At 41.7% G+C, this 19,331-nt stretch overlaps 1 protein-coding gene across 6 annotated transcripts in view; it reads left to right on the top strand.

The window, feature by feature from the left end:
- The first annotated feature begins 2,395 nt into the window (after positions 1-2,395).
- CPSF6 (cleavage and polyadenylation specific factor 6) overlaps positions 2,396-19,331 on the top strand; it is a 32,773-nt gene continuing 15,837 nt past the window's right edge. For 2 of the 6 annotated variants that reach the window (XM_089524143.1, XM_089524144.1), the window contains exons 1-7: positions 2,396-2,530; positions 9,520-9,729; positions 11,794-11,897; positions 13,214-13,359; positions 15,239-15,412; positions 16,691-17,195; positions 18,527-18,619. In XM_089524143.1, the coding sequence (XP_089380269.1) occupies positions 2,471-2,530; positions 9,520-9,729; positions 11,794-11,897; positions 13,214-13,359; positions 15,239-15,412; positions 16,691-17,195; positions 18,527-18,619 (1,292 nt within the window). In that variant the 5' untranslated portion in view covers positions 2,396-2,470. The remainder of the gene's footprint in view (positions 2,531-9,519; positions 9,730-11,793; positions 11,898-13,213; positions 13,360-15,238; positions 15,413-16,690; positions 17,196-18,526; positions 18,620-19,331) is intronic. The other 4 variants (XM_089524142.1, XM_089524145.1, XM_089524147.1 and 1 more) reach the window with 4 other exon arrangements.

The following is a 19,331-nucleotide window of genomic DNA, read 5'->3' as shown; positions in this document are numbered from 1 at the left end:
CTCTATATCTTTAATCTCTCTCTCTCTTTGGGTTCCTTCCCTTCTGACTTCAAACATGCTCTCGTTTCCCCAATTCTGAAGAAACCCTCTCTCGACCCCTCTTCTTTGTCTAGCTATCGTCCAATTTCTCTTCTTCCTTTTCTTTCTAAGGTCCTAGAACGGGTCGTTTATTCTCGCTGTATTAAGTTTCTTGAAGCCAACTCCATCCTAGACCCCTTCCAATCTGGCTTCTGCCCACGGCACTCTACAGAGACAGCCCTCACCAAGATCTCAAATGATCTCTTGCGGGCCAAGGCAAACGGCCTCTACTCTATTCTCATTCTTCTTGATTTGTCTGCAGCCTTTGACACTGTTGATCACTGTCTCCTGGTTGATTTACTTTCTGACCTTGGGTTCGCCGACTCTGCTCTCGACTGGTTTAAATCTTACTTGTCAGATAGATCTTTTGCAGTGGTCATGGGTGGTCAGACTTCATCCTCTGTTCCGCTATCTGTTGGAGTTCCCCAGGGCTCTGTCTTGGGTCCCCTTCTGTTCTCTCTATACACACTGTCTCTAGGTAAACTCATCAGTTCTTTTGGTTTCTCCTATCATCTGTACGCCGACGACACTCAGCTGGATCTCTCCACCCCTGACCTTTCGACGGGGCTTGAACAGCAAGTTTCTTCTTGTCTGACTGCCATCTTTCAGTGGATGCGGCTTCTGCGCTCGAAGCTCAACATGTCTAAGACTGAGCTTCTCGTCTTTCCACCTAAACCCACCCTTCAATATTCCTTTTCTGTTTCTGTCGACGACACTTCTATTCAACCGGTTCATCAAGCCCACAGTCTTGGCTTCATTTTTTACTCTTCTCTGTCATTTATTCCCCAGATCCAGGCCACCGCCAAGGCCTGTAGATTCTTTCTCCACAACATTGCCAAGATCCGTCCATTCCTCTCAATCTCTACTGCCAAGACTCTGGTCCATGCCCTAGTGGTTTCGCGACTAGATTATTGTAACCTCCTTCTAACAGGGCTTCCTCTTTCACACCTCCATCCTTTAATCTCTGTCCAGTATTCAGCTGCCCATATTGTCACATCCGCTCGCCGCTTTGACCATGTTTCTCCTCTTGTATCCTCCCTTCATTGGCTCCCCTTCCCCTTCTGCATCCAGTACAAGCTTTTGTTACTGACTTTCAAAGCCCTCCATGGGTTGGCCCCTCCTTACTTATCTGACCTTCTTTCTCCTTACATTCCTACTCGCACCCTCCGCTCTGGTAGTCAGGGTCTCCTGTCACAGTGTAGGACTACCACTGCCCCCTCCCGAATTCGTACCTTCTTGCTTGCTGCCCCTTACACCTGGAACCTTCTTCCCCCACATGCACACCTCATCACTTCTCTACTCAGTTTCAAAACTGAATTAAAGACTATATTGTTTAGAGAAGCATTCCCAGAGGTGAGCCCCTCTCTGACCCAGGAAGCCTCCAACCATCCATCAAGAAGCCAAGCCCTTCCTCCAGTCCATCTGCCTTGGTCCAGGCCTCGGAGGTGGAGAAGATCTGCTGGACCTGATCCCATTCCCCACCACCACTCCCTTCTCCTTTTGTGTCGTGTCTTTTAGATTGTAAGCCTGAGGGCAGGGAACCGTCTAAAAATTTTTTTATGTACAGCGCTGTGTAAACTTACAGCGCTTTATAAATAAAGGTTAATAATAATAATAATAATAATAATAACTACACTGTTATTTAGTGCTACTATTCCACTTTTAACTGCTTTGGCTGCCTCCTGTTGCATTCTGGGATTTGCAGTTTAGTGAGGGAGAAGCATTTTGAATTCTCAGCCAGAGAGGCCTCACTGGACTACAAACCCCAGAATGCAACAGCAGGCAGCCAGAGCAGTTAAAAGGAGAATAGCAACACTATATATATATATATATATATATATGAGAGTGTAACGGTGGTCCAAAACACAGCAGAAACAATCTCAGTTTGAGACCGCTTTACACTGCCCTGGCTCAATAATGCTAGGGAATTGTGGGAAATGTAGTTTTTGTGAGACATTTTAGCCTTTTCTGCCGGAGAGCTACATAGGGCTCTGGTGCCACAAGAAACTACAACTCCCATGATTCAGTAGCACTGAGCAAGGGCTGTTAAAGAGGCCTCAAACTGGGATTATATTTCTGCAATGTGTTTTGTTTTGGACAAAGAGGAACTGATAGCAGCAGCAGCAGCAACCCAAGGCCTCAGTGGGCGTGGCCCTCCTCCCAACGGACGAGGCGAGGGGCGTGGCCACCCCTCGGTGGGCGTGGCCTTGGCGGAGGGGTGCGAAGAAGAGACGGCTTAGTTACACAAAAGCCTGCCTGCCGGAAGTTGCCCTGTCTGCTCCCGGAAGTGACGCCTAAGCGCCCTCCCCCTGCTTCCCGACGCTGGCTGCGGCGGCTGCGGTGCCGGGCGGGGCTGGCGGCTGCGGGGAAGGCGGAGGCGGAGAGGCGGAATATGGCGGACGGCGTGGACCACATAGACATCTACGCCGATGTGGGGGAGGAATTCAACCAGGTGGGCCCCGCTCCGGCGCCGCGGGCGGAGAGCCCTCCCAAGGCCTCCCTCGGCGCCGCCGCCGCCATTGCAGCCTCTCTCGCCCCACTTTCCCGCCCGAGCCTGGCTGGGCTCCCAGGGAAGGAGGAGGGAGGGAGGGAGGGGGCGCGGCCTAGAGTGGCGGCGCCTGGCCTTCGCCCGCCTTCCCAGCCAGGCCCCGGGGAGGGCAACAATGGGGCCGCAGGGGGCCCTCCCGCCCTTCCCTCCTTCCTTCCTTCCTTTCTTTCTCTCCCTCCTCCTCCTCCCCCGCCTTTCTCCTCAGATTGCCCTGGCTGTGGGTGCTTCCCGGCCTCACTCCCTCCTTCCTTCCTTCCTTCCTTCCTTCCTTCCTTCCTTTTTTCCCTTCCTTCCTTCCTTAATATAATATTAATAATACTTATTTACTTATACCCCGCTCTTCGGCTTCCGTTCCCTCCCTCCCTCCCTCCCTCCCTTTCTTTCCGTCCTTCCCTTATTTTCTCCTCACCTCACCCTGGTTGCGATTGCCCTCCCTCTCTCCCTCCCTCCTTCCCTCTCTTTCTTTCCTTCCTTCACTTCTTCCCTTCCTTCCTTCCTTTGTCTTTCTCTCTCCTTTTCTTTCATTTCTTTTCTTTTCCTTTCTTCTCACATGGCCCTGGATGTGGTCGCGATTGCCCTTCCTTCCTCTCTCTCTCTCTCTCCCTCCCCTTTTCTTTCTTTCTTTCTTTCTTTCTTTCTTTTCTCCTTTCTCCTCACACTGCTGTGATTATGGCTGTCCTTCCTTCCTTCCTTCCTTCCTTCCTTCCTTCCTTCTCTGTGCCTTTCTCCTCACATTGCTCTGGTTGTGGTTGTTTATCCTTCCTTCCTTCCTCTTTCATTCATTCATTCATTCTTTCTTGTTGCCCAGCTCGCCTTCTCTCTGGAGGTCAGGCAGGCTCTTCTGCGGAACTGCGATGTTTATGGCCCCTCAGGACCAAACCTCTCTCTCTCTCTCTTTCTCAAAGGAGGAGGAGGAGGAGGAGGGCGCCTCAGAGGCCGGGGAGAAAGGGGGGCAGGCAGGGTAGCCAGGCAGCACGTCCTCCATTTTAGCCTTCTGTCCAGCAGCAATTCCCAGATGGAGGCAGACCAAGAGCACATCCTCCTCTTCCAGGGCCCATTCTCCATTTAGGCTTCTGTCCAGGAGGAATGCCCAAAGGCCAGGGTGACCAAACACCCCTTTCAGCTGCAAGTCAAGGGATTCCCAAATGTCGCTGCAACCAGAGGCCCTCCTGCTCCAGGACACATCTCCCGTTTCAGCCTTATGTCCAGGAAGGATCCCCAAATGTTAGGGCAACCAAACACACACCTCCCATTTCCAGGATGTGTCCTCCATTTCATTCTTCTGCCCAGGAGGAGTTCCAAATTGTCCTCCATTTTGGACATGATTAAGAAGCAGGTATTGGCATCTATGTTAGGGTTTTCCCCCAAGCCTTTATTTGGCCATGTCCTAGGCTTTTCCTCAAATGTTCTGCATCTGGTGGTGCCTTGTCCTCCTTTTGTAGGACCTTAGGGTTTATTTCTCCTTAAGCTGGTTTAGAATAATTTGCATTCCCTTTCTCCGTTTTCCTTGGCTCTGCTCACACTTTCTCCCCTTCTTTTGTTTTCCTTTTCATTACAGTTAGGATTTTGGGGGGGGGGGTGTCAAAGCACTATTGTTTTTTAATTGTGATATACACCCTTTTCTCCTCCCTTTTCTCTTTTTCCTTCTTTCTCTTTTCACTCTTTATTTCGAAAGTACTCTTTCAGTGTGTTTTCTGAATGTTTATTATAATGCTTTTGATGATGTATCAGATTGTTAATGTTAAAAATCAGTCAATAAATTAGAAAAGAGGTTTTATTCCTGAAAAATCTAGAAGGAACGGTGGGAAAAGATTTTGCTTGTTTGTTTTTAAACTGTGTGTGATTGGCAGTTGTGAGGGACATTTTATTCACTTGTGTGTGAGCTGATAGCATATTTGGTTCAGTCGTCAACCTGGGCAGCATATGAATTTGTTCATCCTTTCTTGGCTGTGTTTTTTCATCTCTGAAAAATATCCAAACATAAACTTAAAAGCATCTTTTCAGTTTGGCCGTTGGTGTTTTGAAGTTCTCTTCCAGCATAGCCTCTCACCAAGGGTTATGGGAGCTGTAATCAAAACATGTTGAAGCCACTAGCTTGCCTGCGTTCGCTTTTAGAAGCTGTGGAAGATGTTTGTGTATGGTAAATGGAGTGACAGGTTTTATTATTGTTTGGTGATTTAAAGCAATCCTAACTTCCTTTCCTATTTTGGAGGGAGAAATGACCCCAAAAAAGGGCCAGGTCTTACTTGGTGAGAGAAGTAAAACCAAGCAAAAACCATAGGGAGCATTGCATAATGTAGATTATTCCATCACTATAGTTAACTCTATAAGGGAAGATAAACTTATGTAAGGGGAGATAGACTTTATAGCTCTAACATAATTTGGGGCTATACGTAGGCAGCATTCCCCCCCAGTCCTGATGGAGCAGATGCATCTGCAGCCTTTCATCACTACAGGTGGCTGCCCTAATTGAAGCATCAAGTGTCAGGTAATGAAATGCATTTGTGTCATCAGTGGTGTGTGAATTGTCAGATTTTGAAAACTTCACTGCCTAAATGAAAATGCAGTTTGAACCTTGTTCTTTGAGTTATCTGAAAACATTTCCACCAGCCATTACTGCTGTCCAAAAGATATTTCTAACAATGAATTCTAATCATCCTCAGCAAGCTGTATTTCCAAGAAATCAGAGGAGGGTAGGCATAGTCATAGAACTGATGTATAAAACTGATATAAATCTTTAGATTTGTTCTGCGTTGGAGTTCTGCTTCCTATTATATGTATACAAATTAGGGGTGTTTTGTCAATTCTAACTTTTTGGAAGAGAAGCTGCTGGGAAATAGCAGGTGCTGTATGCTATATTTAGGTGCTGTATGCTATATGAAATTCATGGGGTCACCTTAAGTCAAAAGTGACTCAAAAGCACATATGTTACATTAATTTTTGCTCATCTTTATAGACTCATTTGAATGAAACTAAGTGGCCATCAGGGTTGCCTTCAGCTTTTTGCTTTCATAAAATGTACAGCGTTGTGTAAATTTACAGCGCTTTATAAATAAAGGTTAATAATAATAATAATAATAATAATAATAATATGTATTAAATGCCTCTTCAGTGATCGCATTATCTAGAAAATTAACCCCCTCCCCCCAAAAAAATCTGTTTTTAATACAACAGCTTAGTATACTTATTATTTGTAAGGATTTATCTTTTGGAAGCTAGCTCTTTTTGAAGAAAATATCACTTAGCCAAGGAGACCCTATGTCTGACTTTCTTTGCATTAAAGTTGCAGTAGCAATTAAATGAGAAAGAAGGGAAGCTTGCCCTGAGAACACGAGAGAGGCATAGTGGTGGAGTTATGGGCAGGCAGTCACCCATGAGTAATGCAAACTTGCATTAGTTGCTTGCTAATGGTCAGTAAAAATTACCTCCGGATGAGGCCCTTTTCTTGACTTTTTACAAAAGCTTCTAGCTTTTTATTTTTAGACCAGCAAGGAATCCTGTGGAGCCCCTCAGTACTACAGCATGCGCACCAGGTACTGCTTCAGCGTTTCTTATGCGTTCTGTTTTTTCAAAGAGTAGATCTCTGTAACTTTTGTTTTTGCTGTTTATCTGAGTCTCAAGGTCAGTGAAAGCATTTCAGCATTGGCTTTTTGCTGCAACAGCATGAAACAGACTACTTTATTGTTCTTGTTGCTAGGTCACTTTGGTTATGTTACTTTACATTTAGGGGCCTTTATATCTAGCATGTTGAATAATTCCCCATCTCTAGCCAGCACTGTTTTTAAAAAGAATCCCATGTTACTGGATTTATTTATTTGTTTATTTGATATCCCACATCTCTCCCAGTGTGAGCTTCAATTCATCTCTCAGCATAGATTAGAACAAAATATAAAGACAATAGTGATGATAAAAATAGATAAAAATGAAGAAACTCTCCTTTTAAAACAGGACTAGTTGAAAATGATTTAAAGGCTTATAAAGCAGTGATTCCCAAAGTGGGCACTGTGCCCCCCCCCCCCCCGGAGTGGTGGAAAGATCCAAGGGGGCAGTGAGAAAAAAAGGGTATCAGAGGGGATTCAGTTGGTGCGCAAGAAACACAAGGGGAGCTAGCAGACTTTAGGACTATGGTAGGTATGAGGGTTGCATGACACTACTTTTCAGAGTCCCTTAAAATCACAGTGCAGCCTCTCTGATTGCTTCATGTGGTGCTGCTGTCTCTTGCTCTTGGCATGCCCATGCAAGCTCACTCCCTTAGCTGCATCTTTCGCTAGTAGTGATGGGAAACTCTTGAGTGCAGGGCATTGCTTTTGTGGCTTGGAGCGGTGTGATTTTGGGACTGACTGACTGACTGACTGGAGCAAAGAGTTAGAGCATGTGGCAGAGGGGAAGAAATGGTGACAAAAAGGAACTTTGAGACTTTGTGAGCTTTGCTGGGACTTGGCTGGCTGGTTGGAGCTCTTGCTTTCTTTCATTGGACTGGCAGAGAGAAGAGGTAGCAGAAGAAGCAATGTTGTTTTGGTGCGGGGAAGCTGTGTGGGGAGGACATGTCTCTATGGAAGGAGCGGGAGGAGAATTGGAAAGAATCTTTCACCTTGGTGCAGCTCCTAAAGTTAAAATATCTTCCTTTCCTTGTCCATGCCACTGTCCTGTGCAGAGCAATGCCGCCTCTGTACGCGCACCGGCTGCACCCCTCTCTGCCCCCAAAAGAAGGACTGAGAATCTTCCTCACTGGGGAGAAGCTTCTTTCTTTGCACTTGGTCACCTTGGGAGCAGCCAACTGAGCAGCAATTGAGAAGCCCCTTGCCCACACGGACTTTTGCCACAAGGCCAGCACAGGTGAGAGGCTTCTTGGTTGCTGCGCAGCCAGCTACTTGCCTGCTGCTCCCAAGGTGACCAAATGCAAAGGAGCAACAAGCGAGATTGTTTCTTTTAAATTTACAGTAGAACTAATATCAAGAAATAGCCCTGGGGAGGGGCACTAGGGATGTCGCCCAAGAAGAAAGGGGGTGATCGCCTGAAAAGGTTTGGGGACCACTGTTTTAAAAAACAGTCAGAATAAAAGGACACCATCCCCTGTTAAAAGGCCTTCTGCATCAACCACTGAGTAGCCAAGTGCCCGTCTAGATAAAAATAATGCTCTTCAACTGTTGGTGGAAGGGGAACAGAGGAGACCAAACGAGTCTCATTAGAGCAGGAATTCCATGTTGTGCAAGCAACTGCTAAGAAAACCCTGTTGGGTCCTCACTGGATATGCTTATGATAGTACCAGTACCAACTTTAGTCTTTGCTTGCAAGGCCTTTTTCTCTCAATTCAGAATTGAACTGCTCCTGCTGCCTTGTTGTGGGAGGGGGGTGTCAGAAGCAGCCTGTGGGATGATTTTTCAGAGGGAAAAACAGTTGATAGGGAAATGGTGAGGAAGGGAAAGAGTGCCAGCGTAGTGTAGTGGTTTGAGCATTAGATTATGAAAGTAGACTAGGTCTCAAATTCTCACTCAGCCATGGAAAACCCTCTGGGTGAGCTTGGGCAAGTTATATTCTCAACCTCAGAGGAAGGCAAGATAAACCCTCTCTCAACACATCTTGCCAAGAAAACTCTGTGATAGGCTTCACCTTAAGCCATAAGTCATAAGAACAAGTGGAATAGTAAGCAGCAGCCTCCCCCATATGTTCTGCTCATCTGAGCTACCTCTGGTTAACTTGCATTATGAAAACACAGAAAAGAATGTAACCAGATTGTGAAAATGTAATTTGGTACTTTGTTACAAAATCCTTAGGCTTAATCTCTGGGACAGGCACAGATCCTGATGAAACTGCTGTGAATCAGCATTAACCTTGTGGGTGATATATTAGTAAAATAAGATGGTAGTGATGCCCCATAATGTAGATATATATTACCGTATGTATTTGACTTTAAGTTGACCTCATGTATAAGTTGAGGGCAGGTTTTGGGGCCAAAATTATGGATTTTGATAATGACCCATGGATAAGTTGAGGGTAAAACATAGGGGCATATACCAAAGGATCTAAGGGATGAAGCAAAAGAAAACCTTGCCAAAGAACTTATTAAATTCCAGGAGGCATAACTATTTGTATTCACACTAAAGGCTAGCTGGATGAGAGAGTAGAGGGGACATTGTATTCTTGCCTTTCACTATAATTAGAATTACAGTACAGTACTAAGTCAATTCTGGTTTTTGGGGGCAATTTTTTAACTAACATTTCTAGACTTATACATTAATATATACATTATCTTTCAATATGATGTACTCTTGGGGAAACAAGAATAAAAATAAATCATGAATTGATGCTGTGGTGTACTGCTGTTAGGGTATTATGGTTATTGTAAAAAATAACAACAAAGGCCAACCATTTTAAATAGGATTACTTGAAGACTTGTAACCTCAATATGTAATAAGCACTGGAGAAGAAGCTGTCATTCTGCTTTGTTGATGTTAGCTGCTCTCAAGTTGACCTCGACTCATGGCGACCCTGTGGATGAGACATCTCCAAGAATCCCTATTCTCCACCCCTTGCTCATAACCCCCTCCATCTTCTCTGTGCTGTTCCTCTCTTTCTTTTACCCTCTACCTTTCCTAGCATTATTGTTTTTTCTAGTGATCCATGCTTTCTCATTATGTGGCCAAAATACGATAGTATCACCTCGATCATCTTTGCTTCCAAGGAGAGGTCTGGTGTGATCTATTCAAGGACCTATCTGTTTGTCTTCTTGGCTCTCTGCTACTTTAATTGATTTTTAAAAATTATTTATGTAAACTGCTTTGCAACATGTATTGTGAAGACTGGTATGTAAATACCATAAATAAATAAGTGTTCCAATTTGCATAGAAAAATATAAATGGACTATTCAGATTATTTATAATTTTGTCTTGTAGGAGGCTGAATATGGTGGGCATGATCAAATAGATCTGTATGACGACGTTATCTCTCCATCTGCCAATAACGGCGATGCACCAGAGGATCGTGATTATATGGACTCTCTTCCACCTTCTGTCGGAGATGATGTAGGCAAAGGATCAGCACCAAATGTTGTCTATACATATACAGGAAAGAGAATTGCATTGTACATTGGGAATCTTACATGGGTAAGTGTTGAGCTAGAAACACAGAAAACTACCTGTACCATGCCAGAGGGTCAGTCTGTCCAGCTCAGTTTTAACTAGAGTGCTACTTGAAGATGCCTGATACCTTCATTTGAATGCAAATTATGTGTTCTGTTAGTGGGCCTTAGTCTTTCTAATGTGGAGTTTTGAGTTAGTAATAATTATACAGTGGTGCCTCGGGATACGAAATGATCGGGTTACGAAATTTCCGGGATACGAAAAAGTTGGATTGGCAAAAACTGTTTCAGGTTACGAAATATTTTTCGGGTTACGAAATTCATTTCGGCGCGAAATTCAAATGCTATAGGCTTCCAGTGCTAACGGAAAGCTATTTCAGGTTACGAAATTTTCGCGTTACGAAAGGAATGGCGGAACGAATTAATTTCGTAACCCGAGGCACCACTGTAGTTGGAATGTAACAAAGTGCATTGAGACATTATTGAAACATTTTTAACATTCAGGCTTCCTCTCTCGTCCCGCTGTCTGTTGGAGTTCCACAGGGCTCTGTTTTGGATGCCTTACTGTTTTCTCTTTACACACTGTCACTAGGCAAACTCATTAGTTCGTTTGGCTTTTCTTATCATTTGTACGCCGATGACACTGAGCTGTATCTTTCCACCGGGTCTTGAACAGCAATTTTCATCTTGTCTTACAATTGTTTCTCAATGGATACAACACTGGCGTCTGAAGCTCAATATGTCCAAAACTGAGCTTCTTGTTTTTCCACCAAAGCCTACTGTCCAATATTCCTTTTCTATTCTTGTTGATGATATCTCTATTCGACCTGTGCAGGAAGCTTATATCCCACCCCTGTGCACAACGCAACCGGGGCAGCTTACAACATTAAAATATACATCCAACATTAAATATACAATCCCATAACTCCCAATCAACCCCCATCTTCTTCTTCATCTTCAAGTTTAGCACTGTGACCTTTTTGTTTAGCTAGAAACCTTCACGTTCTGCCTTGAATGCATTTCAGCAAGCAGTCTTGATCAAAGTTGAGCAAATGGCAACTAGGGGACTATTTCTTCATCAGCAATATATAGTCCTACCTACTATTTATAAAATAAATAAATTTATAAATAAACATTATGGGTTTTTTTTAAAAAAACTTTTGTATGTTTCAAATTTTAACTTTGTATTGTTTTAATTGTTGTTAGCTGCCCTCAAGTCGGTTTGGACTCAGGACGACCCTGTGGATGAGACGTCTCCGAGAATCCCTATTCTCCACTGTCCTGCCCAGATCCTGCTACCCCATGCCCACAACCTCCCTGATGTCTCATGTCTGCTCACCGCTTCGATCACATCTCTCCTTTATTATCATTCCTCCATTGGCTCCCCCTCCCTTTCCGTATTCGTTACAAACTTCTTTTGTTGACTTTTAAAGCCCTGCATGGGCTGGCCTCTCCTTAGTTATCCGAGCTTCTTTCTCCTTACCTTCTCATTCGTGTGCTCCGTTCTGGTAGTCAAGGTCTGCTATCCGAGCCTAGGATTTTCACTGCCCCGTCCCGGATCCGTCCCTTTTCACTTGCTGCCTCTCACTCCTGGAACCTCCTTCCCCCATGAGTACAGGTCATCACCTCTTTAACCAGCTCCAAAACTGAGTTGAAGACTATACTGTTCTGGGAAGCGTCCCCAGGCATTGCATGATTGTTATCTGATCTTATTTTAAATTGTTGTCTGTCCTATTTTATTGAATGTTAACATGAATTAATATGTATTATTTAATTATTTGTGTAGAATGTACACCATAGGCAGATTTATTTTATAAGCACTGTGTAAATTTACAGTGCTGTATAAATAAAGCTTAATAATAATATTATTTTTGATCTATAAAATATCTAGGAATAAACATTGCATTAACCTCCAGAAAGCAAAAAGTAGACCAGTTTTGATATTCTTTAATATGGATCATAGATGCAAAATTGATGTCCAGTTGTGCATTACATTAAGGATTACTTTTACAGGTAGTGTAGTGGAAATGTTTGATACTTTCTTGCTATTATGTTAACAAATGAGACATAAATTATGAATATTTTCCAGTGGACCACAGATGAAGATCTAACTGAAGCCGTTCATTCCCTTGGTGTAAATGATATTTTGGAGATAAAGTTTTTTGAAAATCGTGCTAATGGCCAGTCCAAGGGGTAAGAACTTGATTAAATGCAGTATTCTTTATTATATGCAGTGTTCTTCCATTTTATTGCCAACAATATAATAGGATGTCTCAAACACTGTCATCATCATAATTTAAAAAAATATTTAAACCTCCCATGGAGAAATAGAGTTGGATGTCATCAGCATAATGGTGGGACCGAGCAACAAACTTTCAGATGACTTCTGCCTGCGGTTTTGTGTATATATTGGATGTGGAAGACAATACATCCCTGAGATAACTCACACACTGCTGTCCAAGGAATCAAACAGGAATCCATCAATGCCACCTTCTGGGTTTGTCCTGCCAGGAAGGAATTGAGTCATTGTAAACCAGTGCCTCTTAAGCCCCATGCCAGCCAGATAGCCCAGAAGGATACCATGCTTGATGGTGTTGAGAGAGATCCAGCAGAACAAACAGGGACATGCTCCATTTCTCAGGGAAGGTGTCCAAAGCTGTCGGTCCTGTAACAAGGCCTGAAACCAGTTTTAAGTGGAATTAGAGTCCTGGAACTGGGAGGTCGCCATACATTCTATTACCTTGCCTAGAAATTGAATGTTGGACGCTGGCTGATAGTTACTCATTAGAGAGGGTCTCAGGGAAGGCTTTTTCAACAGATGCCTTACAAGTGCCTTCTATAGGCATTTTGGGACCTTGGCTTGTTGCAAGGAGGCACTGGCCACTCCCTTTACCCACTTGGTCAGCCCCTGTCTGGCTCTTATAAGAAGCCAAGGAGGACAAAGACTTACTGGACGTATTGTAACTCTAATTTCTCTCTGGACAGAATATGATCTAGGGCAGAAGGAAGAAAAGACGGACTGAGTTTAACTTGGAGTATGCACTGAAGAATAGTAAAAGCAGCATCAATGTTTAGAAAATATTGCTGAAGTTGGTTTTGAGGAGGAGAGTGTGTGTGTGTGTGTGTGTGTGTGTGTATGGAAAAAACGGTGGTATAATAGAAGAAGAGCCTGTTCTGAGCATAGGAGACAAGATGTAGCAGAAGGTTTGGATTAAATGGCCAATAGTAAATGGAGGGTACAGTGAGATGTTCTTGTGTGTGGCTGATAAAGACTATTGCATTGTATATTAGAAAGTTAATTAGTCTCCTATTCATTAGTTGGTGCCTTCTAGGTTTATCATATATGGTATGTTCAGTTTTTCCCCAACATTAGTGAACAAAAAACAGACTCAAATCTTATCTTCTTGATTTTTTTGAAAATATTTCATTTTATCCTTTGTGATCCTGTTTGAATTATACAGCTTGTTTTCATTCATACACCAAAACTGATTTCTTCTGTTTCTTTTCAGATTTGCTCTTGTAGGTGTGGGATCTGAAACATCTTCAAAAAAACTGATGGATCTCTTACCTAAAAGAGAATTGCATGGCCAAAATCCTGTTGTAACCCCATGTAATAAGCAGTTTCTGAGTCAATTTGAACTGCAGTCAAGAAAAAGTAAGTTTTTTCTTGACTTTTTTCTTTTTTCTTTTTTTTTTTTTACCCTTTCATTTCACTGAAATGAAAGAGTGTATTTCAGAGAGAAAATTTTCACTTTATCAAAGGAAGTAGATATGTTTGAGCTGCTAGCAGAAGTTTGATTTATTTGAAAAATAGTTTGTTCAGACTGCTTCTGATTATATTGAAAGCACAGTATTGTGGAGACAAAAGAGCATTTCTTTTCCTTTGACATTTTATACTACAATTTAACTTTTTGGAGATATAAACACAAAAAAAGCTGATTAATCCATATACATTTGAACTACTACTTTAGAGCGGGATTGGCATATTAATCTCATCACATTTTCTCAAAACATTTTCTATGTTATGCAGTCAGTCCACAGGATTCTGGATTAAACCATTAGCCAGATCAGATGATAGATGGCCTAATTTGAATTCTCCTAGATGGTTGTCATGGAGAACAGTTGGCAATTTTGTGTTGTTGCCTCATGCTGGTTTGCTTAGAACTCTGGGTTAGTCATCTTGAGCAGCCCTGAAGGAGATTTTTGTCTTGTAGTACAGCCGGCCCTTCTTATACACAGATTTTTTATACACGGATTCAAGCATACATGGTTTGAAAATGTTCAAAAAAAGTATAATTTTCAAATATCAAACCCTGATTTTCCATTTTTTATAAGGGACACCATTTCGCTATGTCATTATATTTAATGGGACTTGAGCGAACACTGATTTTGTTATACACGTGGGATCTTGTAACCAAACCCCAGCGTATAACAAGGGTCCACTGTATGTGTATCCATTTGTGAGAATACAAAAATGTTTTTGTGTTCTGGGCTGTACTTCTCCCTCACATCTAAGCTCCTTATAGTAAAGAAAGAAGGAGCTGGAAGTGGTGAGGTTCCCTGGTTTTCACAGCTGATTGCGACTTTCAGAATTAAACTTTGCAGATGCCTTAGCTAATGGACTTGCATATTGCAATGGTAAGTAAGGATTGCAGTATTATTAAAAGATTGTTAATGGTATAATTAGATTTTTTTCTTGCTTGTATGTGGGGAAAGGAACTATAACAGGAAACATAATGAATAATTTATTCTTACCCTGAAGATGCAATTTTGCTGTTCTGTATAATATAAGTGCTAGGTTCCTGTCCTTTTTTTTTTAACCTCCTAGTTGGAAGTTAAATTTCTAATGGGTAAAATTCTGTGCACTTGAAGATAACTACAAAAAGGCATTTTAGCATAGATTGCTGATGCTTTATTTTGCATTCTGCATATCTCCATTTTTCATCATCACAAGCATCATAGATATAGGATTCAAGTAAGTCTCGTATTTTAGTGCCTGCTCTGTAGGTGATGGATTCCATTGAAAACTCTTTTTAATCTATGCTTGCAAAAGTGTAACTTTGACTGAAAGAATAACAAAGGTCAGGATACAAAGATTTGTGCATTTGCTTCTGCGTCTCTGGGTAGGGCTTTGCAGTTGTTTTTTCTCTGAAGTAGACCTCAGAAGTAGTATTGAATATTGCATTGGGGTCTGAAAAAGACAAAAATCATGTCTGGGTGTGCGTAGTTATAGCAGCTTTTTGGAGCCGAGCCAAAATCTATAAACATAAAACACTAATATGCAAGGCATGTTTTAACTCACAAATTGTTTATTCAGATTTTTAAATATATTTATAGTGAAATTTGTAGCCTGCACTTTTTTCTGATTAAAAATATTCTAAATAGCCAACAAATATAAAAATCCCATAAGTTAAAATGCAACAAATTAGGCAAAATAGCAATCTAAAATTAAAAGACAATTAAAAAAAAATCCAGTTATTTGAAAGCCTTTTCTAATTCCATGTTTATCAGACATTCTTGTTTCACTGTTGCAGCTACACAGTCTGGCCAGATGTCTGGGGAAGGAAAAGCTGGTCCTCCAGGAGGGAGTTCACGGGCAACATTTCCACCAAGTAACAGAGGGAGAGGTCGTTTTCCAGGTGCCCTTCCTGGAGGGGATAGATTTCCTGGGCCAGCTGGACCAGGAGGACCCCCACCGCCTTTTCCAGGTAACTTTTTACATGCATTTTGTGCATTTATGTATATTCAATGGGAAGGTTACCTCTCTCTAGAACAGGGGTAGGCAACCTTTTTGAGCCGGGGGCCGGATTGCTGTCCCTCAGACAACTGGTCAGCAGATGGGAAAATAAAATTTTGGTAGCAACCCTGGTTGGCTTTGCAACTTGTTGCTGTGTTCCTGGAGCATTAGAGTATTTCTTTTTGAAATACTAATGCATTCTTTATTGATTGAAAAGCTTAGTAGAATCATATCCAGTGCAAATAGAATAACCAAAAAAAGTAGGGATACAAATTATTTTTCCCATTTATACTTGTTGCTGGAATGGGAAAGTGGGGAAGAGCCTGTAAGTTCTGATGGCCTCCACAGATCTCTTAAAATGTTCCCATCTCTTAGGTTTTCTCTTGAATAAAATGATGGAATTAGCATATAAGTAAACTCTTTTTGAGGCAGCCTATGCTATCATAAGAGATCTGTCTCAAGAACAGATATTTGTGTGTTTTAAAATGACTGGATAGTTTCATTAACATTCTTGATGTATATTCTGCTGTTTATTTTCATTATTTTCCCATTCTCAAAGAACAAAAGCTATTGTAAGAAATGGTTACTGTATATACTCATTTATAAGTCTAAAAATTTGTGCACAAAAAATTGACCCCAAAATCCCAGGTCGGCTTATTTATGGGTCACTATGAAAATGTGCTAGCAGCTCTTTCAGATTTCCCCATGCAGTGCAGTGGGGAGTTTATTTCTCTCTGGAGCCAAGCAGAAAGAGTCCTAGGTGATTTATTGGTATTGCCATTTGTTTAAGAGTCCCTCTCCTGCCAACGTGTCTGGCTGAAACAAGAACTGAAATGATGAAGCAACTGAAGGAGCCTCTAAGTTTTACCCTCAACGTATCCATGGGTCATGGCAAAATCAATAACTTTGGTCCCAAAACTTGACCTCAATTTATACATGAAATCAACTTATAGTTGAGTACATATAGTATGAGGTTACATTATTTTTTTCTTTTTGCCAATGTAGTGTTGTCCTCTTGCTGTGTACATGTTGCCTCGTTCCATTTTGTGATTAAAATTATCATCTTTTGATAAGATGTTTGCGTTTGTACATATTGTTTTTGTGAATGCTTACATTTAATGTTTATATTTATACTTTCACCTACACAAAAACAAATACCAGTAAGTATTCCAGTGCTTATTACTAGTAATTTTTCAAGTCCTATCTGAATGATGCTAACTACTAATTTTCTCCCTTTTTTCCCATTTAGCTGGACAGACTCCTCCACGTCCACCGCTAGGTCCTCCTGGCCCACCAGGTCCTCCAGGTCCTCCTCCACCTGGCCAGGTTCTACCTCCTCCATTAACTGGTCCTCCTAATCGTGGTGACCGCCCCCCTCCTCCAGTTCTGTTTCCAGGACAGCCCTTTGGTCAACCTCCACTGGGTCCACTTCCCCCTGGGCCTCCTCCTCCAGTTCCAGGCTATGGTCCTCCACCAGGCCCTCCACCCCCACAACAGGGTCCTCCTCCACCGCCTGGCCCTTTCCCCCCTCGTCCACCTGGTCCACTAGGACCACCCCTTACACTGGCTCCTCCTCCGCATTTACCTGGGCCACCACCAGGTGCTCCCCCACCAGCCCCACACGTGAATCCAGCTTTCTTCCCCCCACCAGCCAACAGTGGCATACCTACATCAGACAGCCGTGGTCCACCACCTTCAGACCCGTATGGCCGACCCCCACCATATGACAGAGGTGATTATGGGCCACCAGGCAGGTGAGTGCGTTTCTCCACTGATAGCATATTTATTCCTCTTTAAGAGCTCTTCAGTATTAGTCCCTTCAGGTGATTTTTTTCTCCATGTGCTTCAGGGAAGTAACGTGCCTGCTAGAGGTGTTTGCCAATGTGATGATGCTATTAAATCAGTGTTCTGAAACTTTTTCATCCTTGCTTCTCCTTATGAATGTATTCTTCCTGCTGTGCCATAGTTGACCTTTCAGACATCCTTACATGTCATATTGTAAGTGTAGTATGCTGTCATATTGTAAGTGTAGTATGCTGCTGTACATAAAGTTCTATGGAGGCAGGAGGAATTTACTTCAACAATGGCAATAAAAAGTGAAAATGAACAAGCTATGTGAGTATTCATCCTAAAACCTCCCACTAGGAAAATACCTTTGAAACTAGGCAGCATCTTCTACCAATTCATACCCAGATATCTAAAAGCTCAGTATTCTTTGCTGAAAGGTATTGAAAACCTATAATTTAGTAGATGAGAAAGTGCTCACCTGCCTTAGGTACCTAGAAAGCTAGGTAATTTTCCTTCCCAAGGGAAAGGCTACATCAGTTTCTGCTGTAGTTGTTGATCTGTGTCTTGTGGGCATAATTTTGAGGATCTGCTAGCATTAGTTTATTTTCTACTTGTGTTTGCATAAGTCTTACCTTTGAAAGATTCCTTGATCTGCAAAAAATTGCAACATAGTTTCTTGGTAGTACTCACAATATATATAGTAATATCTCTGAACTGAACAAAAGTCTCAAACAAGAAAGATGTTTTAATCTAACAATTACTGGTTACATTTTATTAGAAGGTGGTGAACTTCCATAGTTCCATGTTCTCACTATTTCATGTTAATCTTACTTGGGCATTCTCTTTCTTAATGTTATTTTTGTCTTCTGTATCTTTTGCAGTATATTTCAGTTGTTTATATCAATATATCAAATCTGTGTTCATGTGTGCATATAGTATTGGCTTTGTTTGCATGATCTGTAAAAAAAAATGGTATAACCTTTACTTAAGCATATTGATTGCAGTTTAGTTCGTTTGTTGGAATTACTGTCTAAAAGTATAAATTGTAAAGTGCTTTGAGGCAGCATTCTAGTAATTTTGAGCATTGGGCAGAAATTCTTGAAAAATATATGCAGGGGATTCATAACAATAATGAAAAACTTGTAATTTTTGTCTATTGAGAAAGTGCTCTTTTAGGCAAGGGAGGGTTGAGGGTGGTGAAAGCAGAAGTAGAACCTCTGCATAGAATGTCCAGTATTTTCATGATGATCTCACTACAATCCATAACTATATTTAAATTGTCAATTATATACCATAGGCGTTTCACTGGAAATAACATGTCCATAAGAGAACAATTACATATGCCATTGTATTGGAGACAAACGAAAAATAATACTCAAAACGCAGGGAGGTATGAATTTTTTAGACATTTCCTCTTATGCTAAATCAGCTGTAGGATCTTGATCCACTTCTTGCTCTTAAGAGGATAGCATTGCTTATTCTGCATTTTCTTTCTACCAGAAGAACTAACATTTGCAAGAAATATTTCTTAAAAGCAAGTAAACCCACTTAATTTTACAGTGCTGGAAGGAATATGAAATACGTATAGTCTAACATCAAATCCTAAGGCATGAATTGTTCCCTAGGTGCCTCAGTCAGGTTACATGATTTAGATTAGTCTATGTCACAGATGAAGAGGAGGAGGAGAAAGCAGGGTTGTACGTATCCGTTCAAGTACAGAATTGTCAAATTTCAGGATTTTTGCTTTAATGTAGAAAAGTGTAGATATATCAAGGTTCAAGTTGCAGAATGAATTAAATATTTTGTTCTGAGTCAAAGTTCTGCTAATTAAGCAACTAGTTAAGTATGCAGACAACATATCATACTGCTTGTGTTAAAAGCATGATTGTCCTTACAGAACATGGAGTGTTTTTAATGCTTGCTGACATCTATTCATTACATGTATTATAATAATAAAAATTATTTGTTAAGGATGGAACTTTTTGTTAAACTGATTTGGGCAGGTCACATTTCTCTCTACCTCAGTTGCTTGACAGCAGATTCATAAACATTCACTATAGCTTTCTGAAGATGGAAAGCACTGCTTAAGTAGATCATCTGAC

The sequence above is a fragment of the Sceloporus occidentalis genome, unplaced genomic scaffold, assembly GCF_023333645.1.
Source record: "Sceloporus occidentalis isolate IW3139 unplaced genomic scaffold, rSceOcc1.0.p SCAF_5, whole genome shotgun sequence".
Taxonomy (NCBI): domain Eukaryota; kingdom Metazoa; phylum Chordata; class Lepidosauria; order Squamata; family Phrynosomatidae; genus Sceloporus; species Sceloporus occidentalis.
This window is presented reverse-complemented; position numbering and strand designations above follow the sequence as displayed.